Below are 20,388 nucleotides of genomic sequence, written 5' to 3' on the forward strand. Positions count from 1 at the left end.
GGTAACTGCTAATAAACTTTGTTGCCCATACTTTTGCCTTTTCTTGTCTTTTTATGTAAGTGAGGTCATATAATATTTGTTCTTTTGTGATTGACTGATTTCACTCAGCATGATGTCTTCTAGCTCCATCCATATTGTAGCATGCATCAAGACTTCATTTCTCCTACTGTCTGAGTAGCATTTCATTGTATGTATGTACCACATTTTGTCTATCCATTCACTGTGGATGAGTGTTCAGGTTGTTTTCACCTTTTGGCCATTATGAATAGTGCTGTAATGAGCACTGGTGTACAAGTCTCTGCTTTCAAGTTTTTGGGTATATATCTAGGAGTGGAATTGCTGGGTCCTAGTAGTTCTATTTTTAGTTTTTTTGAGGAACCACCACACTGTTTTCCACAGTTGTACTATTTTGCATTTCTGCCACGAGGGTTCTGGTTTCCCCACATCCTTACCAATATTTGTTATTTTCTGTTTTTTTTTTTAATCTCAGCCATCCTACTGGGAGTGAAATGGTATCTCATTGTGGTTTTGATTTGCATCTCTCTGATAGCTAATGACGCTGAACATCATTTCGTGTGTTTGGTGAAATGTCTATTCAAGTCTTTTGCAAATTTTACAATTGGGTTATGTGTCTTTTTATTGTTAAGTTGTTGAGGTTTTATGTATATTTTGGTTATTAGATTCTTGCCATATATATGGCTTTTGAAGATATGATATTGCTCCAGCCAGTAGCTTGTCTTTTTACTTTTTTGTAGAGTCTTTAATTTTTTGGGGCCCCATTTATTTATTTTGTTTTTTGCTCTTTGTACTTTTACTATTATATTTGATAATCCGTTATTAAAAGCTGGACCTGACAGCGTTGCCCCTGCCTTTTCTCCTAAGAACTTTATCATTTTAGTTTGCACAAGTGTGATTTTATTGAATCAGAAATACTTTCGAGGTTTCAGTACAATTTCAAACATACCTTTAATAGAGACGACTGTCTTAAATTTCTAAAGTTTATTTTGAAAATTTGTCTTTATTATTTTTAGTAACTGAAATTATTAACCAAGTAAATTAGGATAAATACTATTGTATTGTCTCAGTTTCTTTAAGGCAATTAATCTCCCGGAAAAGTCGAAATGGCTGTAGACAGCCCAGTTAGAATAAGTAATCCATTTATTGTCTACCAAAGATGTTTTTGAGCATGCCTTTCTCATGTACCCTGGTCAGAGAACTATCACCTATTTTTACCTTTATGCACACACAGAATAGAATTTCAGCATAACTGAGAAACAACAATGCCCAGCTCAGAGGTTGATTGATATTTCATTGATCAGAGCCCCTTGATACTGTTGACTCCAGACTATCGTCCTGCTGTCAGACAGTCTCTAGCTGTGGGAACTTTACCTTTCTCCGGCAAGTTACTAAGTCATCTTTTCAACAGAGGAGGGTCAGAGAATTTGTGGACGTATTTTAAAACCACCACACCAGGGCTTTTCTTAGAACAGTATAGCTCATTTTGCATTTGAATCTCAGCTAGCAACCTGGGACAATTTCTTTAACTCCTCTAAGCGCATGCTTCCTTATCGGTAAATTGGTGTTAGTAAGAGTTCCCACATGAGGGACTGTTGTAGGGTAAAATGATATAAAAAGCACACGTAAACTTCTAGTCTTTTTAATAGGTCTCTAGTTCTATTAATTGTAAATAGCAGTAGTAAAAGTGGCAACACCATCCTTTGCAAAACTGACCTGAGGTAAGTGAGTTGCAAGAAGAGAGAGCATCTTAGTGAGAAAAGAGTGTGAGAGAATACAAGAAGAAAACAAATCCTATGGAGATATGCATTTCACCGTTTGACTGCCTCAGATGAGGTGAGGCATGGTGTCTTAGTCATCTAGTGCTACTATAACAGAAATACCACAAGTGGATGGCTTTAACAAAGAGGAGATTATTCTCTTACAGTCTAGGAGGCTACAAGTTCGAATTGAGGGCACCGGCTCCAGGGGAAGGCTTTCTCTGTCGGCTCTGGAGGAAGGCCCTCGTCATCAGTCTTCCCTTGGAATTGGAGCATCTCAGCATGGGAACCTCAGGTCCAAGGGAGGCACTTTGCTCCCAAGGACTGCTTTCTTGGTGGTATGAGGTTCCCATGTCTCTCTGCTCGCTTCCCTCTTTTATATCTCAAAAGAGATTGGTTTGAGATACTAATCTTGTAGATCTCATCAATATAACTGCCGCTAATCCATCTTATTACATCATAATGATAGGATTTATGACACATAGGGAAATCACATTAGAAGATAAAATGGTAGACAGTCATACAATCATACAAAGGAACCATGACCTAGCCAAGTTTACAGATATTTTGGGGGGGACACAGTTCAGTCCATGACACATAGAAAAGAAATATTTGTTTGTATACTGGCCCACAGTAACTGTTAGTGAGGAAGAATTTGCACTTGGATAGGAAATGGCACCGTGATTATTGCTAAGGGAGAGTTGTGGGCTGTGTGCCCTGCGTTCCAGGAACCCGGGGATTTAATTGGAGAGCAAACTATAGGATGTTAAATGAGAAAAACGAATTGTTAAACTTTGGAATTACCTAGGAATAGCAAATTTTTCAACACTGTGATTATAAGTTTTCTAACTTATGGCTAAAACATTGTTGAGGTAATATAATGAGACTTTGGTATGTCTGATCTTGCCCCCTCCCAGCTACCTCTGAACAGTGTAAATGAGATTTATGAACTACGTGTAACTGGTCGTGCTGAAGATGAGATTTTATTCTCTAACACTACGCTCCTATCATTTGAGACGAAGAGAATGTCCGTCTTCATTCAAACAGACAAGCCCCTATACAAGCCAAAAGAAGAAGTGAAGTTTCGTGTTCTTACACTCTTCTCAGATTTCAAGCCTTACAAAACTTCTTTAAGCATTGTCATTAAGGTAAGTTCCAGACAGAAATGAGGCAAGGAGTTCAAGCTATCTTACTGGAGCTCTCCTGGAAGCTCACGTGTATGGTTGACTCTGGAATATCTTAAAACTCACCTAAACTAAGCTTCCCTCCCCACCTGGGAATCATCTCTAAAAAGGGAGGAGTTAGAGCATCGTGGTTAAGAACTTGGGCTCCTAAGTTGGCCTGCTTGAGTTCCAGTCCTGAAGTCTTCACTGATGTATTCATTTGTTGAATGTTTACTGAATTTCTATGGTCCAGACACTGGGGGTCCAGTCTGGGCAGTGAACAGAACAGATTAAGTCCCTACTCACATCAAGCTTATACTTCAGTGAGTAGGGGAGAGACAGACAATAAACACAAATATGCGTGTGTATGCATGTGTATATATATATAATAAATACTAAGAAGAAAATAAAGTGAGATAAAGGTACAGGTGTGTATGTATTTGTGTGGGTGTGTGTGTGAGAGAGAGCGGGTTTGTACTTGATATATATATATATTTTTTTTTATACAGAACAAGAAATTTTATTATCTTGAGTGCTGGTGCATAACAAATACAAAATTAGAGGAGGAGACAGAGGGAAACTTCAGAGTCTGAGGTGGATTTCTGGGCAGGTTTAAAACCTTTAAAATGTGGATAGCATAATTGTTCATAGTGTCTTTCAGATGTACAGCTTTCCTTTTACATGACTTTTTCAGTTACAATTCTTACAAAGTTCAACAAAAATTTTTTGCCTGTCAAATTAAGTGAAACACAGAGAAGGAGTAAAATGGACTTTTTCCTACTGTATAAGGATGTTAGGAATTGTTTTCTTTGTACTTTCACATACATAATAATGTCTAAATTTTTTAATTAAGGAGGTCTTAATTTTTGAGTTTTTAAAATGGTCACGACATGGATTTTCTTGAATTATAGATCGTAGGAGCTTTCTAAACGAAAAGATACATGTATAAGAAAATTTAAGAGGCCCTTGGAAACACATTTAAAGTTATATTATCGTTGTTATTAGGTACCATCGAGTGGGTTCCGACTCCTAGCGACCCTATGTACAACAGCGTGAAACACTGCCCCATCTTGTGCCATGCTCACAATCGTTATGTTTGAGCCCATTGTTGCAGCCACTGTATCAGTCCATCTCGTTGAGGGTCTTCCTCTTTTTCACTGACCCTCTACCAAGTGTGATGTTCTTCTCCAGGGACTGATCCCTCCTGATAACATGTCCAAAGTATGTGAGACGTAGTTCTTGCCATCTTTGCTTCTAAGGAGCATTCTGGTTGAACTTCTTTCAAGACAGATTTGTTCGTTCTTTTGGCAGTCCATGGTATATTCAATAGTCTTTACCAATTCCACAATTCAAAGGCATCTATTCTTCTTCAGTCTTCCTTAATCATCATCTAAAGCTTTTGCATATGTATGAGGTGATTGAAAACATCATGGCCTGGGTCAGGTGCACCTTAGTCTTCAAGGTGACATCTTTGCTTTTCAACACTTTAAAGAAATTTTTTGCAGCAGTTTTGCCCAATGCAATGCATCTTTTGATTTCTTCACTGCTGCTTCCATTCATGTCGATTGTGGATTCAAGTAAAATGAAATCGTTGACAACTTCAGTCTTTTCTCCGTTTATCATGATGTTCCTTATTGGTCCAGTTGTGAGGATTTTTGTTTTCTTTATGTTGAGGTGTAACACATACTGAAGGCTGTGGTCTTTGGTCTTCATCAAGTCCTCTTCACTTTCAGCAAGCAAGGTGTGTCATCTGTATAACGTAAATTATTAATGAGTCTTCCTTCAGTCTTAATGCTGCGTTCTTCTTCATATAGTCCAGCTTCTCGAATTAATGTGCTCAGCATACAGATTGAATAGGTATGGTGAAAGGATACAACCTTGACACACACCTTTCCTGACTTTAAATCACGCAGCATCCCCTTGTTCTGTTCGAACCACTGCCTCTTGATCCATGTACAGGTTCCTCATGAGCACAATTAAATGTTCTGGAATTCCCATTTTTTGCAATGTTATCCATAATTTATTATGCTCCACACAGTCAAAAGCCTTTCCATAGTCAATAAAACACGGGCAAATATCTTTCTAGTATTGTCTGTTTTCAGCCAGGGTCCATCTGACTTCAGCAATGATGTCCCTTGTTCCATGTCCTCTTCTGAATCCAGCTTGAATTTCTGGCAGTTCCCTGTCAGTTATACTGCGGAACCTGCTTTTGAATGATCTTCAACAAAATTTTGCTTGTGTGTGATATTAATGATATTGTTCAGTAATTTCTGTGTTTGGTTAGATCACCTTTCTTGGGAATAGGCATAAATATGGATCTCTTCTAGTCAGTTGGCCAGAGAGCTGTCTTTCAAATTTCTTGGCATAGACAAGTGAGCACTTCCAGTGCTGTATCTGTTTGTTGAAGCCTCTCGATTGGTATTCTGTCAATTCCTGGAGCCTTGTTTTTCACCAGTGCCTTCGGTGCAGCTTGGACCTCTTCCCTCAGTACTGTAGGTTCCTGATCATATGCTGCCTCCTGAAATGGTTGAACGGCGACCAGTTCTTTTTGGTATAGTGACTGTGTATTCTCTCTGTCTTCTTTTGATGCTTCCTGCATTGTTTAATATTTTCCCTGTGGAACCCTTCACTATTGCAACTTGAGGCTTCGATTTTGTCTTCACTTCTTTCAGGTTGAGAAATGCCAAGTGCATTCTTCCCTTTTGGTTTTCTATTTCCAGGTCTTTGTACATGTCATTATAATACTTTGTCTTCTCGAGCCGCCCTTAAAAATCTTCTGTGCAGCTCTTTTACTTCATCATTTCTTCCTTTTGCTTTAGCTACTTGACGTTCAAGAGCAAGTTTCAGAGTCTCTTCTGACATCCATTTTTGTCTTTTCTTTCTTTCCTGTCTTTTTAATGACCTTTTGCTTTCTTAATGTATTGTGTCCTTGGTGCTATTCTACAACTCATCTGCTCTTCAGTCATTAGTGTTCAGCGTGTCACATCTATTCTTGAGATGGTCTCTAAATTCAGGTGGAATATACTCAAGGTGGAATAGTCTAATTTTCTTCAGCTTCATCTTGAACTTGCATATGAGCAACTGGTGGTCTGTTTCACTGTTGGCCCCTAGCCTTGTCCTGACTGATGATATTGAGCTTCTCCATTGTCTCTTTCAGACTACAGATGTAGTTGATTTGATTCCTGTGTATTCCATCTTGCGAGGTCCACATGTATAGCTGCCATTTATGTTGGTGAAAAAAGATATAGCACATGTGATACAGACTTCTTTTTGGGTTTGCTCATTCTTTTAGGATACTGAAGAAAACTCAATGCATGTTACACTAATAATTTAGCCTTTGGTAATTTAAAGACATTGTGTGTCCCAGTTGGGCTTTTTGGTTATTTTTTCTCATCATATGGTTAATATCATTGGGTGCTTTTATTGGCAGTTTGTCTTGGTCTTGCCTCGTTCTTGCAAAACCAGGCCTTACAGTGATGTGGATATGAAAGATATTTTCCCCAATGCAAGGAAAATAATCTGGATCAGTAACAAAGACAAAGGCAAGGTGTTTCAGCACATTATTGAAAACAAGTTTCAACGGTCCTGAGATTCTTTTTCTTTCTTAAGAGTTCTCTTCCCTTTTCACAACTGTGCAGTCACTGTCCTATTCGCTTCTGTTCTGCAAACAGTCTTTTTTTTTTTTTTTTTTTATAATAACTTTTATTAAGCTTCAAGTGAACGTTTACAAATCCAATCAGTCTGTCACATATAAGTTTACATACATCTCACTCCCTACTCCCACTTACTCTCCCCGTCTTGAGTCAGCCCTTTCAGTCTCTCCTTTCTTGACAATTTTGCCGGCTTCCCTCTCTCTCTAGCCTCCCATCCCCCCTCCAGACAAGAGTTGCCAACACAATCTCAAGTGTACACCTGATATAATTAGCTCACTCTTCATCAGCGTCTCTCTCCCACCCGCTGACCAGTCCCTTTCATGTCTGATGAGTTGTCTTCAGGGATGGTTCCTGTCCTGTGTCAACAGAAGGTCTGGAGAGCATGACCGCCGGGATTCCTCCAGTCTCAGTCAGACCATTAAGTTTGGTCTTCTTATGAGAATTTGGGGTCTGCATCCCACTGATCTCCTGCTCCCTCAGGGGTCCTCTGCTGAGCTCCCTGTCAGGGCAGTCATCGATTGTGGCCGGGCACCAACTAGTTCTTCTGGTCTCAGGATGATGTAGGTCTCTGGTTCATGTGGCCCTTTCTGTCTCTTGGGCTCTTAGTTGTCATGTGGGCTTGGTGTTCTTCATTTTCCTTTGCTCCAGGTGGGTTGAGACCAATTGCTGCATCTTAGATGGCTGCTTGCTAGCATTTAAGACCCCAGACGCCACATTTCAAAGTGGGATGCAGAATGATTTCATAATAGAATTATTTTGCCAATTGACTTAGAAGTCCCCGCAAACCATGTTCCCCAGACCCCCGCGCTTGCTCTGCTGAGCTTTGAAGCATTCATTTTATCCCGGAAACTTCTTTGCTTTTGGTCCAGTCCAATTGAGCTGACCTTCCATGTATTGAGTGTTGTCTTTCCCTTCACCTAAAGCAGTTCTTATCTACTGATTAATCAATAAAAAAACCCTCTCCCACCCTCCCTCCCTCCCCCCCTCGTAACCACAAAAGTATGTGTTCTTCTCAGGTTTACTATTTCTCAAGATCTTATAATAGTGGTCTTATACAGTATTTGTCCTTTTGCCTCTGACTCATTTCGCTCAGCATAATGCCTTCCAGGTTCCTCCATGTTATGAAATGTTTCAGAGATTCGTCACTGTTCTTTATCGATGCGTAGTATTCCATTGTGTGAATATACCACAATTTATTTACCCATTCATCCGTTGATGGACACCTTGGTTGCTTCCAACTTTTTGCTATTGTAAACAGAGCTGCAATAAACATGGGTGTGCATATATCTGTTTGTATGAAGGCTCTTGTATCTCTAGGGTATATTCCGAGGAGTGGGATTTCTGGGTTGTATGGTAGTTCTATTTCTAACTGTTTAAGATAACGCCAGATAGATTTCCAAAGTGGTTGTACCATTTGACATTCCCACCAGCAGTGTATGAGAGTTCCAATCTCTCCGCAGCCTCTCCAACATTTATTATTTTGTGTTTTTTGGATTAATGCCAGCCTTGCTGGTGTGAGATGGAATCTCATCGTAGTTTTAATTTGCATTTCTCTAATGGCTAATGATCGAGAGCATTTTCTCATGTATCTGTTGGCTGCCTGAATATCTTCTTTAGAGAAATGTGTGTTCATATCCTTTGCCCACTTCTTGATTGGGTTGTTTGTCTTTTTGTGGTTGAGTTTTGACAGAATCATGTAGATTTTAGAGATCAGGCGCTGGTCGGAGATGTCATAGCTGAAAATTCTTTCCCAATCTGTAGGTGGTCTTTTTACTCTTTTGGTGAAGTCTTTAGATGAGCATAGGTGTTTGATTTTTAGGAGCTCCCAGTTATCGGGTTTCTCTTCATCATTTTTGGTAATGTTTTGTATTCTGTTTATACCTTGTATTAGGGCTCCTAGGGTTGTCCCAATTTTTTCTTCCATGATCTTTATCGTTTTAGTCTTTATGTTTAGGTCTTTGATCCACTTGGAGTTAGTTTTTGTGCATGGTGTGAGGTATGGGTCCTGTTTCATTTTTTTGCAAATGGATATCCAGTTATGCCAGCACCATTTGTTAAAAAGGCTGTCTTTTCCCCAGTTAATTGACACTGGTCCTTTGTCAAATATCAGCTGCTCATACGTGGATGGATCTATGTCTGGGTTCTCAATTCTGTTCCATTGGTCTATGTGTCTGTTGTTGTACCAATACCAGGCTGTTTTGACTACTGTGGCTGTATAATAGGTTCTGAAGTCAGGTAAGGTGAGGCCTCCCACTTTCTTCTTCTTTTTCAGTAGTGCTTTGCTTATCCGGGGCTTTTTTCCCTTCCATATGAAATTGGTGATTTGTTTCTCTATCCCCTTAAAATATGACATTGGAATTTGGATCGGAAGTGCGTTAAATGTATAGATGGCTTTTGGTAGAATAGACATTTTTACTATGTTAAGTCTTCCTATCCATGAGCAAGGTATGTTTTTCCACTTAAGTATGTCCTTTTGAATTTCTTGTAGTAGAGCTTTGTAGTTTTCTTTGTATAGGTCTTTTACATCCTTGGTAAGATTTATTCCTAAGTATCTTATCTTCTTGGGGGCTACCGTGAATGGTATTGATTTGGTTATTTCCTCTTCGGTGTTCTTTTTGTTGATGTAGAGGAATCCAAGTGATTTTTGTATGTTTATTTTATAACCTGAGACTCTGCCAAACTCTTCTATTAGTTTCAGTAGTTTTCTGGAGGATTCCTTAGGGTTTTCTGTGTATATAATCATGTCATCTGCAAATAGTGATAACTTTACTTCTTCCTTGCCAATCCGGATACCTTTTATTTCTTTGTCTAGCCTGATTGCCCTGGCTAAGACTTCCAACACGATGTTGAATAAGAGCGGTGATAAAGGGCATCCTTGTCTGGTTCCCGTTCTCAAGGGAAATGCTTTCAGGTTCTCTCCATTTAGAGTGATATTGGCTGTTGGCTTTGCATAGATGCCCTTTATTATGTTGAGGAATTTTCCTTCAATTCCTATTTTGGTAAGAGTTTTTATCATAAATGGGTGTTGGACTTTGTCAAATGCCTTTTCTGCATCAATTGATAAGATCATGTGGTTTTTGTCTTTTGTTTTATTTATGTGATGGATTACATTAATGGTTTTTCTGATATTAAACCAGCCTTGCATACCTGGTATAAATCCCACTTGATCAGGGTGAATTATTTTTTTGATGTGTTGTTGGATTCTATTGGCTAGAATTTTGTTGAGGATTTTTGCATCAATGTTCATGAGGGATATAGGTCTATAATTTTCTTTTTTTGTAATGTCTTTACCTGGTTTTGGTATCAGGGAGATGGTGGCTTCATAGAATGAGTTGGGTAGTATTCCGTCATTTTCTATGCTTTGGAATACCTTTAGTAGTAGTGGTGTTAACTCTTCTCTGAAAATTTGGTAGAACTCTGCAGTGAAGCCGTCCGGGCCAGGACTTTTTTTTGTTGGGAGTTTTTTGATTACCGTTTCAATCTCTTTTTTTGTTATGGGTCTATTTAGTTGTTCTGCTTCTGAATGTGTTAGTTTAGGTAGGTAGTGTTTTTCAAGGAATTCATCCATTTCTTCTAGGTTTTCAAATTTGTTAGAGTACAATTTTTCATAATAATCTGAAATGATTCTTTTAATTTCATTTGGTTCTGTTGTGATGTGGTCCTTCTCATTTCTTAATCGGGTTATTTGTTTCCTTTCCTGTATTTCTTTAGTCAGTCTAGCCAATGGTTTATCAATTTTGTTAATTTTTTCATAGAACCAGCTTTTGGCTTTGTTAATTCTTTCAATTGTTTTTCTGTTCTCTAATTCATTTAGTTCAGCTCTAATTTTTATTATTTGTTTTCTTCTGGTGCCTGATGGATTCTTTTGTTGCTCACTTTCTATTTGTTCAAGTTGTAGGGACAGTTCTCTGATTTTGGCTCTTTCTTCTTTTTGTATGTGTGCATTTATTGATATAAATTGACCTCTGAGCACTGCTTTTGCTGTGTCCCAGAGGTTTTGATAGGAAGTATTTTCATTCTCGTTGCTGTCTATGAATTTCCTTATTCCCTCCTTGATGACTTCTATAACCCAGTCTTTTTTCAGGAGGGTATTGTTCATTTTCCAAGTATTTGATTTCTTTTCCCTCGTTTTTCTGTTATTGATCTCTAGTTTTATTGCCTTGTGGTCTGAGAAGATGCTTTGTAATATTTCGATGTTTTGGACTCTGCAAAGGTTTGTTTTATGACCTAATATGTGGTCTATTCTAGAGAATGTTCCATGTGCGCTAGAAAAAAAAGTATATTTTGCAGCAGTTGGGTGGAGAGTTCTGTATAAGTCAATGAGGTCAAGTTGGTTGATTGTTGTAATTAGATCTTCCGTGTCTCTGTTGAGCTTCTTACTGGATGTCCTGTCCTTCTCCGAAAGGGGTGTGTTGAAGTCTCCTACTATAATTGTGGAGGTATCTATCTCGCTTTTCAGTTTTGTTAAAATTTGATTTATATATCTTGCAGCCCTGTCATTGGGTGCGTAAATATTTAATATGGTTATGTCTTCCTGATCAATTGTCCCTTTTATCATTATATAGTGTCCTTCTTTATCCTTTGTGGTGGATTTAAGTCTAAAGTCTATTTTGTCAGAAATTAATATTGCTACTCCTCTTCTTTTTTGCTTATTGTTTGCTTGATATACTTTTTTCCATCCTTTGAGTTTTAGTTTGTTTGTGTCTCTAAGTCTAAGGTGTGTCTCTTGTAGGCAGCATATAGATGGATCGTGTTTCTTTATCAGTCTGTGACTCTCTGTCTCTTTATTGGTGCATTTAGTCCATTTACATTCAGGGTAATTATAGATAAATAAGTTTTTAGTGCTGTCATTTTGATGCCTTTTTATGTGTGTTGTTGACAATTTCATTTTTCCACATACTTTTTTGTGCTGAGGCGTTTTTCTTAGTAAATTGTGAGATCCTCACTTTCATAGTGTTTGACTTTATGTTAGTTGAGTCGTTACGTTTTTCTTGGTTTTTGTCTTGAGTTATAGAGTTGTTATACCTTTTTGTGGTTACCTCATTATATACCCCTATTTTTCTAAGTAAAAACCTAACTTGTATTGTTCTATATCGCCTTGTATCACTCTCCATATGGCAGTTCAATGCCTCCTGTATTTAGTCCCTCTTTTTGATTATTGTGATCTTTTACCTATTGACTTCCATGATTCCCTGTTATGTGTATTTTTTTTTAATTAATCTTAATTTGTTTGTTTTTGTGATTTCCCTATTTGAGTTGATATCAGGACGTTCTGTTTTGTGACCTTGTGTTGTGCTGATATCTGATATTATTGGTTCTCTGACCAAACAATATCCTTTAGTATTTCTTGTAGCTTTGGTTTGGTTTTTGCAAATTCTCTAAACTTGTGTTTGTCTGTAAATATCTTAATTTCGCCTTCATATTTCAGAGAGAGTTTTGCTGGATATATGATCCTTGGTTGGCAGTTCTTCTCCTTCAGTGTTCTGTATATGTCGTCCCATTCCCTTCTTGCCTGCATGGTTTCTGCTGAGTAGTCAGAACATATTCTTATTGATTCTCCCTTGAAGGAAACCTTTCTTTTCTCCCTGGCTGCTTTTAAAATTTTCTGTTTATCTTTGGTTTTGGTGAGTTTGATGATAATATGTCTTGGTGTTTTTCTTTTTGGATCAATCTTAAATGGGGTTCGAAGAGCATCTTGGATAGATATCCTTTCGTCTTTCATGATGTCAGGGAAGTTTTCTGTCAGAAGTTCTTCAACTATTTTCTCTGTGTTTTCTGTCCCCCCTCCCTGTTCTGGGACTCCAATCACCCGCAGGTTATCCTTCTTGATAGAGTCCCACATAATTCTTAGGGTTTCTTCATTTTTTTTAATTCTTTTATCTGATTTTTTTTCAGCTATGTTGGTGTTGATTCCCTGGTCCTCCAGATGTCCCAGTCTGCATTCTAATTGCTCGAGTCTGCTCCTCTGACTTCCTAGTGTGTTGTCTAATTCTGTTATTTTATTGTTAATCTTTTGGATTTCTACATGTTGTCTCTCTATGGATTCTTGCAACTTATTAATTTTTCCACTATGTTCTTGAATAATCTTTTTGAGTTCTTCAACAGTTTTATCAGTGTGTTCCTTGGCTTTTTCTGCAGATATCCTAATTTCATTTGTGATATCATTAAGCATTCTGTAAATTAGTTTTTTATATTCTGTATCTGATAATTCCAAAATTGTATCTTCATTTGGGAAAGATTTTGATTCTTTTGTTTGGGGAGTTGGAGAAGCTGTCACGGTCTGCTTCTTTAAGTGGTTTGATATGGATTGTTGTCTCCGAGCCATCACTGGGAAACTAGTTTTTCCAGAAAATCCGCTAAAAAAAAACTGCAGTCAGATCCCTATCAGAGTTCTCCCTCTGGCTCAGGCTATTCAGATGTTAATGAAGCCGCCTGGGGAGGGTGGGGGAGGGAACAGAGAGATAGGAGAGTAGCACCTCAGAATATAGCCAGAGTTGCTTGTCTTGCTTGGAAAGACTATTATATCTGAGATTCCCGCAGGCGCGTCGCCTATGTGTGCTGTCTGTGTGGAGATTGCCCCCGGGGGGTCTGGCCCGCTGGAGTCACGGTCAGATCCTCCGCTTCCAGCCCCACGCCCAGCGTCAAGGCTCCCCTACTGGGACGGTGCACTCTCGACTCCAAAATCAGTCGCTGCCTCCTGGGGACTTCTCGTCCCTCCAGCCGCGTGGCCGTGCCGCCCCCGTGAACCAGGTGGGCCCCCTCCCGGGGTTAGTTCAGATGGGTGGAGTAGCTCCCCGTGCTTGTGCCGCGACCGAGTGTCCCGGCTGGAACGCTGTTCTCCCCGCTCCAATACCAGTCGCTGCCTCCCGGGGACTTCTCCTACCGGCTGCGTCCCACGCCGCCCGCGCGACCCGGATGGTCACCTTCCCGGGGTTAGTTCAGGGGGTGGAGCAACTCTCCGTGTTTATGGCGTACCTGCGTGCAGTCCAAATCCCTGTGGGACGGTTCCCCGGCTCGGGTGCTGCTCTTTCTGCTCCAAGATCAGTCACTGCCTCCCGGGGACTTCTCCTAACGGCTGCGTCCCACGCCGCCCGTGGAACCGGCTAGTCCCCCTCCCGGGGTTAGTTCAGGGGGGTGGAGCAGGTCTCTGTGCTTGTGCCGTACCTGACTGGTATGCTGGCTCCAGGCTCTGGAAACAATCGCTGCTTCCCCGTATTAGTTCGTTCTCTGTCTCTAAATCTGTGTTTGTTGTTCAGGGTTCGTAGATTGTTATGTATGTGATCGATTCACTTGTTTTTCCGTGTCTTTGTTGTAAGAGGGATCCGAGGTAGCGTCTGCCTAGTCCGCCATCTTGGCTCCGCCTCTCGCAAACAGTCTTTTTCTGAAGATCAACTTTTTCATTGGCACAGAACTTTTCTGAGTGAACTCCCAAAATAATGGAATTTTGGGTCTCTCCTTAAGTAGTTTTCTCCTCTTTTAACAGCATTTACCTACTCTATCAATAATCTCATCACAGCTGATATCTTCGGTCAGACGATTGACAACCATAACTGAAAAAAGCTCTTCTGTAAAAACTAACTGATCAAACAGGGTCTTCTCATAATGCATCTGAAACCTGTCATCTCAGACTGCTTCTCTTGCTCTGGATGTTCTCAGAAACATCTTGTTGGCTTCTTCAAGGGCTGCACCACTGAGCTACTCCTTTTCCGGACAGTTGTTAGTTGTCCTCCCGGTCATCTAATTCCTTGCCCTCATCCTTGCTCTCAAAGTCTGGGGCCGAAATCTGGCCTTTTTGCTCCCCATGGCTGGGACTGTTAGCAAGGTCCCCTGCCCCCCTGTCATTGCCTGGGCCTCCTCCTCCTCCATTGGTCCTTCCTCCTTGAGCTGTGGCATGGGTCCCCATTGCAGGAGGGGCTTGGGAACGGCTCCCAGTTTCCACTGCCTACCTCCTTCTGTGGAAGGTCATTTTTGCCAGGCATCCCATCCATTTGCAGGTCATCGCTCTCCTCTTACAGTTCGGACAGCTTGGACATTTTGGCCATGGCTCAAGCTGCTCAAATGCTTGCAAAGCATTTTCAGCAAGCTCACAAATACCTGTGCTAGCTATTTTCAATAGAGTGGTCAGGGAAGAATTATTTCAGCAGAGACCTAAAGGAAACCAAAGAATGAGCCCATACAAACAGAGGGAACAGCATGTGCAAAGGCTCTGAGGTGGGAGCTTGTTTGGTACATTGAAGTACAATGAGCTGGCCAGTGCCCTGAAGCCCAGAGAGTGAAAGAACAAATATCAGAAGCTCAGGGAGATGGTTTGAGGGGTGGTATATACAGGGTCTTGAAGGCTATGATAAGGATTTTGGATTTTACTCTGAGTAGAATGAGAAGTCATCGGAGAATTCTGAGGAGAGGCGTGAAATGATCTTAACATTTTTAAAAGGATCAGCCTGTGTACTCCAAAAATAATAGATTCCAGCTATGTGACCTTGGGAAAATTAATCTCCCTGAGCCTCAGTTTCCTTATCTATAAATGAGTTAATAATAATAATTCACAAAGCTATTGTGAGGATTAAGTGAGATGATTTAAATAGAGCACTTAGAACTGAGCCTGACACGTAGGAAGTGCTCATCAATCATTAGCTGCTATTATTATTATTATAGAAATTCCTTTTGACAGGTGGACATTTGGCCTGTGGTGCTTCAGTACCCCTATAATCTGGAGGCAGCATGGTTAGCAGACTAAGTGCTTTCCTTTGAGAATCAAGTTGAAGACAATTGGGATCTAACTGGACCTGGTTTTCAGCATTTAAACTGAGGACAGTTCTAGATGTGGGTGACCAACTCATCCCAGTTTGCCTGAGATTCTTCTGGTTTTAAAACTGAAATTCCCTTAGCCCCGAGATGGTTGGTTACTCTAAATGCTCTGATGAATAATATAATATGGAAAGTAAATTTAGGCTTTTTAGTTCAGTATCTTCCTATGATTTTTAGGTTCTTAGTTGTTATAAATTAAAAAGAAAACCACGCAAATAAGCATGTACACGTATAACTTTAAACAAACGTGTTTGTAACAAGTACCACATTGTTTAGCATGGTGCTCAATGCATATTTCTTGAATTAGTATTATTTCAAATTTGGCAGCTCTGTGATTTTCTGCATCTGCTATGTATTGGAATGTTTATAAAGCAGTTGACATAGTAAATATAATTTCTAAATTGATGATACTCTCAGAGCAGGGTTGAACTGACTCCATTCATACCATCCTTGCTCCTTTACCCACATATATGGAGCACTTACTATATGCTAGAAACTGTGCATAAAACAGGATTTAGAAGTAAACTTCTGCCAATCTCTGGCCTTTTACATTCCATCTGCCTTCTTCTGCCTCAGGCAAATAAGAATCCCCAGTGGATAAATTGCCTGTTCCATGCATTAACCCAGAACTAACCTGGCTGAGAAGCCCTGGTGGTGCAGTGGTTAAGATCTCGGCTGCTAACCAAAAGGCTGGCAGTTTGAATCCACCAGCTGCTCCTTGGAAACCCTTCAGGGTAGCTCTACTCTGTCCTGTAGGGTTGCTATGAGTTGAAATTGACTTGACAACGATGAGTATTTTGGGATCCAGCTGACTCTGGACAGCTGGTCTGTGTGTTCTTTAGTTTTGCCTCTCTATCCTGCTTTGGAAACCCTGGTGGTGTAGTGGTTAAGTGCTACGGCTGCTAACCAAAAGGTCGGCAGTTCAAATCCACCAGGCGCTCCTTGGAAACTCTATGAGGCGGTTCTACTCTGTCCCATAAGGTCTCTATGAGTTGCAGTCAACTTAACGGCAATGGGTTTTTTTTTTAGTTTTATTTTGCTTTAGTGTCTGTCTTTGAAACCTTTGATTTGTAGGTTCTTTGGGCTCTTATCTCCAATTCTGGACTTTGTTTACCACAGTCAGTCTTCCCTGAAGTGCTCAGAAAGGCTCTCTTCTTGGTCAGGAGAGGAGAGTTTAGACTTTCCACAGGAACCCTGTTTGGGAACACTGAATGTGGGGTAGCCATGCTCTGCTTTCTGCACTTAGCCAATAAGACTTGGATATGAACTCAGGTCTGCAGGTAGCTTCTTCCTGCCATGTAACTTGCAGATGCCAGGTCAGCATTGATACACATGCCTCACATATCTGATATGCCTCCACCTGAAAACAGTTCACCAGACTTAGATGTTTCCTACATCTTTCAGTGTGGAATAATTAGTTTCTTGCAAAACTTCACAGAAAAAAGTAAGACTTAGCCTAATAAACGCCCCTGACTGGGACAGAGTTGTACGCCCGAGTGCAGCACCACCTGCAGGCTAATATGAAGAAATGCATTTGAGAGCTACGATGTCAACTTTTTGGGACCATCCTGCCCAGCCAATAATGGCTGTTAGATGTAGCTAAGCTATTGACCATTATATTCAGGGATGCTCATTGTTTCTTGAGGATATCACTGGGTATTATTCATTTTGCATGCCCCAGTAACTGACCTCAGGAAGGAAAGGGGTTTCTGAGGCCTTCTGATGATGGAAAACATGGCCTACTTCTGCTCTAATTCTGGGCTTTTCCAGCCAGCCTGGTCAAACACTATGGAAATAAGTGCCTCTGACATTGTGATGGCAGCTAGCATGACTGGCTTCTACCCTGACCTGTCTTCTTCAAGAAATTGCTCCTGGTAGAGATAGCAACCTTGTATGGGAACAGGGTATTTGTCATTGGCCTGGGGTTATATCCTGTGATTGTGCCCTAACCATTCTGGCCTGGCATGGTAAAGGCTAACCCAGAACCTTGGCCCTGGCCAGGGAGGGAGCCACCTTATTTAAGTGATTTGACTTCTCTGAATCCACTTGCAGAGCAGACATCTTGCACAAAATCCATGACTCCAGAGAGTGGCAGAAATACTCCCTGCAGACAGTCTTCTAGCCAGGGAATTTACTGTTTAAGCAAGTTTGGCACAGGTAGCAGACCCTGTGCTATGCTGAGACCCCTGAGAGAGAGCCAGAGCCATCCAGAAGTAACTGAAGGGGCGGGAAGGGCCACTACTCCAGCATCTTCTGCATGCAGCTGCTGTGGCTGTGACAGGAAGCATCATTCACATCGTGTGTGACTGTCCTATGTGCATCCCAGCAAGAGATGACCACATGCAAATGCTGGGCTCTGCTGTGATGCTAAGCCTATTTCAATGGCCCATTCCAATCCTGAGTGTGCTCTGTAAATATTTCTGGTGTTCCTTCATACTCTGTGTCTTCTTTACTGGTGGTGGTTAGACCTAGGTCCAAAACAGGCTTGGGAAACCAGAAGGATTATATCACCCCACCAGATCCTCCAGGTGCAAAATCATCAAAGATTTCACTTGGGCTTCCTTCATTCTTAGCGGCATGATACCACCTGTGACAAATGTACACCAAAATAATACAGCAGCAGAACGTGAACACCTTCCCTACACTTTAGGTAACACTGTGAATTATTTTTTTAAATCTTTGTCATTCTAACAGAAGAAAAATGGTATATCATCGTTTTAATATGCATTTCCTTAATTACTAGATTGAACACTTTATATGTTTATTAACTGTTCGTATTTCTTCCTTTGTTCCCAAGCCTCTAAACTCCACAGTCCTCCCATGCAGTCTGCTTTGGCAGGCACAGCAGCACCAACTGCTGGTTACAATGCCTGTCCTAGGAGTATGCCAGCAGTGACCTGCTTATTCTTGAGTTGGTGACAGTCTTTCTTTTTAACAATTAGTTTCTGGCTTAATAGACTACTGCCTACCCAGTTCTCAGCATTGTGCTCACCGCTAACTTTCACTTTCTTCCCCACTCCGGGAGAGAGGTTTCTCCTGGCTTCTAATAACTGGGCCAACTCACTACCTCTGGCCAAAGGATGGAGAATAAGACCAAGGGAAAGTATATGATCTCTGCTTTCAGGAGTTCACACTGTAGTGGGAATAAAGACCACGTAACTGATGAGTATCTTAAACAGTTATAGGTACTAAGGCAAGCTCCGGGTATACTAGGTGCTCTCCAGAGATGGGCCATCTCTGCCTGTTGAAGACAGTACAGAAGATAGGAGGCTGGAGCTTAGTTCACTGGTTGCACAAGGAAAGAAGAGATTTCATGCAGCAATCACAGAGGCCTAGGTGCATGGGTTTCTGGGGGGGTGAACTGCAGACAAATTTGTATGTTTGGAGAAAGATGAGCCTGGAAATGTAGATGAAATCAGATTACTAAGGGCCTTGTAAACCATGCAGAGGAGTGTGGGCTTTATTCTGTAACAAACAAAAGCTGGGATTATCTAGTGGTCTTGTATAATGATCATAAAACCAAAAAACCAAACCCAGTGCCGTTGAGTCAATTCTGACTCATAGCAACCCTGTAGGACAGAGTAGAACTGCCCCATAGAGTTTCCAAGAAGCTCCTGGTGGATTCAAACTGCCAACCCTTTGGTTAGCATCCGTAGCACTTAACCACTACACCACCAGGGTTTCTATAATGATCATAAAAAAAAAATGATCATAGCCAATGTTTATTTGCAGCTTATTGTATAACAGGAACTGTGTCAGGTATTTCAACCACTTTAGCTCATACACAGATTTGTGTTTTAAATGGATAACACTGTTGGCAGTGGGGAAGATGTATCAGAAGGGGCAGGACTGGAGGAAAGGGATTAGTTGCAGTAGTTCAAAAAGAGAATGGTAGCTGTGAGGATGGAAGTTGGGTGGCAAATTGGAGAGATATTAAAGAGAGAGTTGACAGGGCTGGAACGTGAGAGAGGAATGTGGGATGACTGCTGGTTTGGCTTAGATGACCATTGCAGGAAGGATCTTTGTCTGGGAGACTATAGGAAGACTGAAGTATTTTCCTTGTACCACCTTGGTTAAACATCTCTCTCATATACTTTTGTTAAATAAAAGACAGATATGAGTTTGTATCCTGAATTCCATCATGTACTGGTGCTGTAGTAGTGGGCAGTGTCAGTCAGTCGCTTACAGTTACCGAGTGCTTACCTAACCTCTCCAGGCCTCAGTTTTCTCAGCTATAAAAGGAGGATAATCCTGCCCTGAAGGGGAATTGTAACAAAGACAATGCAGAGTGCCAGGCACATAGTGGCCTTTAATGAATGGGACCTGTTATCATTAGAGTGAATTTTCTTCTCAAAACAACAACGATAACAACATCACAGGTTTAGTGATATACCTGTTCTAGTGTTTCATGTAGTAGGAAATTTGGTGCCAGGAATTATAAGGTGGAGCAAAATCAAGATGTTGCTGAGAGAAATATGAGAAAATAAGAAATTCTTGATTGTCCTCATTGTCACAATAGTTACAACATTTTCCAAAAACTGTCTTTGTGCCATATTTTGGGAAAAGTTCTAGACATGCCTGGGAGTGCTTCAAGGCATCAGCCATAACTAAATAGGATATGTATATACGTGGGCAAACTTTATATAATTAATGTGTATGGTTTTCATTTTAGGACCCCAAATCAAATTTGATCCAACAGTGGCTGTCAGAACAGAATAATCTTGGAGTTGTTTCCAAAACTTTTCAGTTGTCTTCCCATCCAATACTCGGCGACTGGTCCATTCAAGTTCAAGTAAATGTGAGTATTAATGTATTTTTTTGGGTAATGCTAAAATGGCTTCAATAATTCAAGTGGGGAAATGGCTACAGTCGTCTATGCAATGAACAACAAAAAAAAATTATGAAAATCTAGATCATGTAAGAGCTTTATTTTTAACTTACTGCGGGATTAGCCTTCATTATGACATATTAAAGTTTTAATCATTTTCT

The 20,388-nt window shown here is 40.5% G+C and overlaps 1 protein-coding gene and 1 pseudogene across 3 annotated transcripts in view; one reads left to right on the forward strand and one right to left on the reverse strand.

The window, feature by feature from the left end:
* CD109 (CD109 molecule) overlaps nt 1–20,388 on the forward strand; it is a 208,059-nt gene that overhangs the window by 50,972 nt on the left and 136,699 nt on the right. For all 3 annotated transcript variants that reach the window (XM_049895453.1, XM_049895437.1, XM_049895444.1), the window contains 2 exons: nt 2,693–2,923; nt 20,072–20,197. In XM_049895453.1, the coding sequence (XP_049751410.1) occupies nt 2,693–2,923; nt 20,072–20,197 (357 nt within the window). The remainder of the gene's footprint in view (nt 1–2,692; nt 2,924–20,071; nt 20,198–20,388) is intronic.
* LOC126057309 (EP300-interacting inhibitor of differentiation 1-like) lies at nt 14,068–14,633 on the reverse strand (annotated as a pseudogene).

The sequence above is a fragment of the Elephas maximus genome, chromosome 1 (assembly GCF_024166365.1).
Source record: "Elephas maximus indicus isolate mEleMax1 chromosome 1, mEleMax1 primary haplotype, whole genome shotgun sequence".
Taxonomy (NCBI): Eukaryota; Metazoa; Chordata; class Mammalia; order Proboscidea; family Elephantidae; genus Elephas; species Elephas maximus.